Consider the following 6,314-nt stretch of genomic DNA (forward strand, 5'->3'; position numbering starts at 1 on the left):
AAATGTAGGGTTTGACTGCACTTGCACATTGAAGCTGTAGTACTTCTAACAACATCACAATATTTCAAATGCATTTGAATTATCTATTTCCTAATGGCACCAGTTACAAAGAAATTAAATCTAGGAGAAAAAAATAAAAGCAATTATGAGTTTTTCTTCATGTCAATTATCCACACTAAGACTGATGACAGTTAATTTAAATTTTAAGTTATGTAACCATTCCATATGGTGGCTGTCATACATAAAAACTTGAATGAAACAACCCTGTGTGCAAGCAAGTAGCAAAATTTTAGATACTAAGTATTTCAGAAGAATTTATTGCAATAGTGAGGTTGTTTTGGCAAGAGGGTATATCAGATTTATGGAGCTTGAAGCTACTAGGTTTGCAGAAATTAAAAAGTATGTCTGTTGGATGTGTTCACACATACACAGGAAGGTCTGTCTGCATCAGCAGGTAAAGCTAATGCAGAGAGCATATTCCAAAAATATGCATTTCAGCTTCTACATTTTGCATAAAAAGTAGTCTTGTGTTTTGGTCTAGTGAATCTGTCAAAAGGAGAATTTATATGAACATCCATAAGAATAAGTTACCATATAATCATCCTACATGATTCAATCATTTAACAAGCTCCAGAACACAAGTGGTAAGCTGCCAAAATGCCATTCCTTTCCTTGCATCATCTTGGTTATTTGCAGCTGGAAAGGGTCAGCTCTGAGTTTGCAAAAGACAATAATATCAACTTTTCTCCTTGACATTTCCAAGTATATTAAACAAGTATATAATAACATCTATCTGCAGATATTAAGGTGGAATAGGGATTCAGATCTGCATTAAAGAATGGCTGCTTCAGTCAATGCATAGCACCTGGCTCAACTGCAAAACTGTCTGAGCCCAACATTATTTCACAAATCAGGCAGCAATCCAGAAACATGGCATATCTAAATCAGACTGCAAATAAAAGGCTCTAAAGTCATTAAGACAAACCCAGCAGTGTCCATGTGCTGTGCATCTACAAGCCTCAAGGTGTTGTGTATGAGGCCTTTCAGATGAAATGTTAATGCAAGTGAAGTGAGAAACACAATACTCTAAGTTATTATTACAGCACTGTACTGCTCAGAGGTCCCAGCTGAGATAAAAGCACCATACCTTAAGCACTACACAAACAAGCAGAAGTAACTATCTTGACTCAAACAGTTCACTAATTACGTAAATAATAAAAAAGAGGACAAAATTGTTCAAGCTTTTCTCTACAAGTAAGAGAACTGAAAGGTTTAAAGGAGACAAAATTCCTTTATCCAAAGATGATTCTTTTCAAAGCCATACTGTACACATACACACAAAGTTTTCCTTTTAACCTTGCTGTAAAATCTTACACAGATCTACAACTTGCAGAAGCCATGTCAGTGGCCCAGTCATTACTTTTAATATCAGTGTCTCTTTATCACAAGGAAAGTATACAATCATTTAGATGGAAATGTGGCAACATGTCCAGCAAAAAACTTGCCTTTAAAGAAAGCAGGATCCTGCATTTACAAATATTTCTGCCCTCTTCTAATGGTCACTGAACTAAAGTATATTTGCAATATATTCCTTCATGGTTTGCTAGTTCCTGTTAGTATGTCTGACCTGACTCTCTCCGCCAAATATATAGTTTGAACAATCACAGATGAGCATTCTGTTATATTAACACAAAAACAATTATGTTTTACAATTAAATATTTTCTGATCTTTACCAATAAAGTAACAAAATTCATTCATTTCAGCCCCTGAATAAACAAAAGAATGGACGATTTTAAGACCGAAGGTCAAAATATATTCAATAAACTTATCTGACCTGTGAATTATCAAAGCACACACAGATATTACTAGAGATACATGCTTTCCAACTTGTCCTTATGAAAAGCTAACTATGGCTTCCAAACCTGTTGAACAACTTTATGGCATTCCTCTCCCATTCAGATTAATGCATGCTTCTTCACTTTTATCTACAAATTGCAGTCTTATCAATGGATGGCCTCAATAAACAGTTTAGTAGTAATTACTCTTTGTCAAGTGTTTGTAGGTGTTTGTATGAGCAAATTTACATTCTTTTCTTTGCAGATTTTATGATCAAGCAGCATTTAACATAAAAATGGATTTGATTCTTACTAATAAAAACAGAATAAGACACATCGTAATTTGAAATACTGCAATGGTGTCTGCCTTGCAAATTAGTTACTTTTGAGATGCAAAGATTCTCTCAAAAATTAAACCAACTGTATTTTCAAAACACAGTTTTGCAAAAACAACTTAACTGTCCTTTGAAGAATATTAAGGTTTGTTGAAACCACAAAGCAGACCTTAGTCTTCCCTTCATGGTCCCACAGAACACTTGAAATTATTTACATTATATGATTAAAGATTCTCATTAAAAAAGGGCGGCATAAAACCCCACCAAACATAAGTTTACTAGAAATTGAGATTACACATTATATTTTGTCTCTCTCTTTTAATGGAAAGAATCCCCCATTCTTTAAATAGTTTTACATTGCTGTTTGCCATTTCATACATCAGGTTTGAGAGACATTAAAGGCAGAGATTATTTTTTTCAAGGCTCACTCTCACAAAGCTCGTTTTAAAGCAACTGCCAGGAAGAATAGCACCTGAATGGTACATAACAGATCCATCCGTCATCCTTACTCCCCCTCATCCATCAACAGAAGGACACACCACAAGCCATAACTGCATATACGAAAAACTCTCCTGCAACAGAAGTTAAATGTGCACAGCTTGGAAACCCCCATGTATCAGCATGGAGGAGAATTTATAAATGAACAATAACAATCTTATTAAGTACGTATCTGATTAGATGAGAAAGGTCAAGCAACCAAAGTATCATCACTGAAATTTAACCACCAAAATATAGGTAAAAGACACCTGTCAGAGTTATAATTACTGTAAAGGATGTAAGCCTGTACTTGAGCTCAAACAGCACCACACGCAGGATCCCACCCAGGGCCAACACTCGGGGTGAGTCTCAGCTTGTGGCATTCCACCTGTTGGGGAATGACTCCCTTCCTACACGGCTCTCCCCAGCCCGAGACACTGGCAACAGACCACACTCTGCTAGGAGAGGCCTAATGTCACCCTCTACACTGTGTGGAGCACTGTAGGAAAGCCAGCAAGTTACAGATGTAACTCCATATGCTCCTAAAGCAATCCAAGTACAACTGTGCACACTGAAACAGGTGTTTCAAGTTTTGGCAGCACAGCACATTTATAACATAATTTGTATTTTAGACACTGACTGGATTCAATTTTAGCCTGAAAGAAATGGCCATATGCTGTTAAACTTTTCTGTTATGGCCAGCCACAGACTGTCTATCTCAACATCAAACAAATATTTTAAGTACAGGAGAATATTTCTAAAGAAAAATAAAACATGTCCATAGCTTCAAAACTCTGTCTCTTAAAACATGTTTTAAGTACATAAAAGTGAAAATAACAACAATATACAAGTTACATATCAGAACACATTTGAGTCCAAAATCTTAAGAGCTATCCTTCTAAAACAGCATATTATAATGGTTTCTAAAGATTAAAACAGACTGAAGTGCAATTAGCAAATTTTAGAAGCATGGTACAAATAACAATAAGCAACTTTTTTTCTCAGTGTATCAAATGCTCTTCTGCAGTATTTACAAGCCAAATATCAAAGCATACTTCAAAATCCCCACAACAATAAAATCTAAAAGTTGAATGCAACATGAGGAGTATACTAGAGAACAATCAAACCAAAATTAATCCATTTTCTAAATCAAAATCTAACAGAATAGCACGAAGCAGTAGAAGCAAAAATTTTCTAAATGCCTAGCTTAGAAACATGATATATATGAAAAAACTAACAGTTTTAAAAACAGGCTGTCATGATTTCTAACAGGGTATTGTCTCTGGTAAACTACACAACCGAGAAGCACTTTGTTTTCTTATTACAAAACGCTGATCAGGTCCATAACCCTGAATAGAGAGCTGCATAATGGACAACTGTAACCCAGCACTGCCAATAATGAATGTAGCAGGAGTCAGTACTAGATCCAACACTTTCTGGGAGGAAAAAAAGCCTGTATCCTCACATCTGATATGAAAACACTGCCTAATCACATCATAATCAAATAGTTTCATCTCCTATCACACCAATGCAAGTAGAATACCCCATCTGAAAAGATACTGAACTCCTCTAGACTGCACTGCTCTCTCTAGATTAAGTTTTTACAGCACGACAATACCTATTTGACAATATCCACAGCCAGGTTTTCTTTTCATGTGCATTTCTGCAAGACTTGACATTTACAATACTTACGCATTGCAATAAGGTTTCTTTTCATATCCTTTGTAGTTATTCATGTTAAGAGCCATTTTGCAAACTTCACAGTGGAAACATCCTTTATGCCAGTACTGTAAATAAATGCAAAGTAGAATTAATTATGGTAGTGATATTTTGAAAGCAGTGTTAGGGTATGGTAAACATAAAAACACAATTACTTGTCAATATTTTGGCCATGCATTATAGGTCTCTTAACTAAATCAAAATAATTATTTTCACATGAAACCAAAGCCACTTCTGAAACACTCTCAGAAATGTAAATTCTCAGCTAAGGTGAATGCCAAGCCCGCTGGATGCTGACCTTGCCAGGATGATTTTAAAGATAACTGAAGCAGGAGTTTGACGTTTCCCTCGTTTAAAAAAAAAATAAAATAAAAAAAAAAAAACTACGCCGCTTGCTAAGAATGCAATTACTCGCGAATGCAATCACCAACTAATGTGACGGCTGGCTTTTAGGTACGCCGCACAGACACTAAATTTAGCACATAATACGGCATTTTCCTCCTGAGGCTTCTACTGCCTCGCCTTGCCTTTCCGGGGACGGCGGTAATTTGGCGCATCTCTCGCAGCCTCACTGTTGTTATTTACGGAGCGACCGCGCTGGGCTCTACGCGGTGCCACCGGGGCCACCCCCGCGGGACGGGGCTGCCACCACCGCGGCCCCGTCCGCGCCAAGCCGGCCATGGCGCCAGGGCAGCGCCAACCGCCCCAGCTCCGGGAGGCACCGACAGCTACAGCCGGGAAAGGGCCGCCTGCAACTTCATCCCTCGGGGGCCGCGGGGAGCCGGGCACCGTCATTCCCGGCGGGCACCGTCATTCCCGGGCGGGCACCGCAGGGCGCCCCGACCGCCGCGGCCCCGCTCCCAGCGCGGTGACGCGGGGCTGCCCCGCCGGCGGTGACAGCGCGGACGCGGCGGCGCGGGGGTCCCGGCAGTGTTGTCCCCCCGGGGGCACCGCAGCCCCTGGGGCTCGGGGGAGCAAGAGGCACCAGCCCGGGTGACCCCCGCGTCCCGCAGCCCTCACCTGGCGCGGTGTCCCCCGTGTCCCCCGGCCCGGCCCTGCCCCGCCCGCCCCGCCGGAGCCGCGGGGAGCGGGACGGGCACGCCCGGGAGGCGCCGTCCCCGGCCCCCCCCGCGCCCCAGCACCTTGTCCAGGCAGTTGACTTTCTCGGTGGGATAGACCACTTTGCCACAGCGGGCGCACTGGGGGTTCATTTTGCGGCTCCTCCGGGGCGCGGCTCCGGCGGGCGGCGGCGGCCGAGGTTGCGGTGCGGCGGGCTGCGCTGGACGGGGCTGCGGGAGGCCGATCGACCATCCCCTGCCCTGGCGGGGACGCTGGGGGTCCTCAGCAGCTGCGGGCGGGCGAGGAGGTCATCGGCGGCGGCTGTGGAGGAAGCGGCGCTCCAGCTGACTGCGGCTCGGCAGCATGTGCGAGTGGGCGGGCGGGGAGCCGGCGCTGCCGCCCCCGCNTGCGCGCTCGGCTCGCCGCGCCGCGGGCTGCGTGACTCACGCCGAGCCCCGCGCTGCAGCCGCACGCCGAGCCAAGCCCACCCCGCAGCGAGGGGAGGGCGGAAGGGGAGGGCGAGCCCCGCGCCGCAGCCGCCCCGAGCGGGGCGAGATGGCTGCGGGGTGCCCGCTGCGCCTCTGCGCGCACCTGGCGGGACTCGCCGGGGCGGGGCCGGCCCCAGCGAGAGGGACGGAGATGGACATGGGCATGATGGAGATGGAGGAGCAGCGACGGTGCTGCCGGGGCCGTGGGGGGCTCGGAGCTCCCCGAGGTGAGGCCCGAGGCCTGGCCGTGCGCCCGGGGCACCTGCGGCCCGGCCTCCCGCTCGCAGCCCCGCAGGCACCGCGGTGCGGAGCGCCTGTGCCTTCCCCAGCCCCGCAGGCACCGCGGTGCGGAGCGCCTGTGCCTTCCCCAGCCCCGCGGCCCCGTGGGTGTTCGGGCGCG

The 6,314-nt window shown here is 45.3% G+C and overlaps 1 protein-coding gene across 2 annotated transcripts in view; it reads right to left on the minus strand.

The window, feature by feature from the left end:
• NEBL (nebulette) overlaps positions 1 to 5,837 on the minus strand; it is a 249,204-nt gene extending 243,367 nt beyond the window's left edge. For both annotated transcript variants that reach the window (XM_039704809.1, XM_039704799.1), the window contains exons 1-2: positions 5,510 to 5,837; positions 4,341 to 4,435 (exon numbers count right to left, since the gene is read on the minus strand). In XM_039704809.1, coding sequence (XP_039560743.1) covers positions 4,341 to 4,435; positions 5,510 to 5,578 — 164 coding nt within the window. In that variant the 5' untranslated portion in view covers positions 5,579 to 5,837. The remainder of the gene's footprint in view (positions 1 to 4,340; positions 4,436 to 5,509) is intronic.
• Positions 5,838 to 6,314: the final 477 nt, after the last annotated feature.

The sequence above is a fragment of the Passer montanus genome, unplaced genomic scaffold, assembly GCF_014805655.1.
Source record: "Passer montanus isolate IOZ18808 unplaced genomic scaffold, ASM1480565v1 scaffold10, whole genome shotgun sequence".
Taxonomy (NCBI): Eukaryota; Metazoa; Chordata; class Aves; order Passeriformes; family Passeridae; genus Passer; species Passer montanus.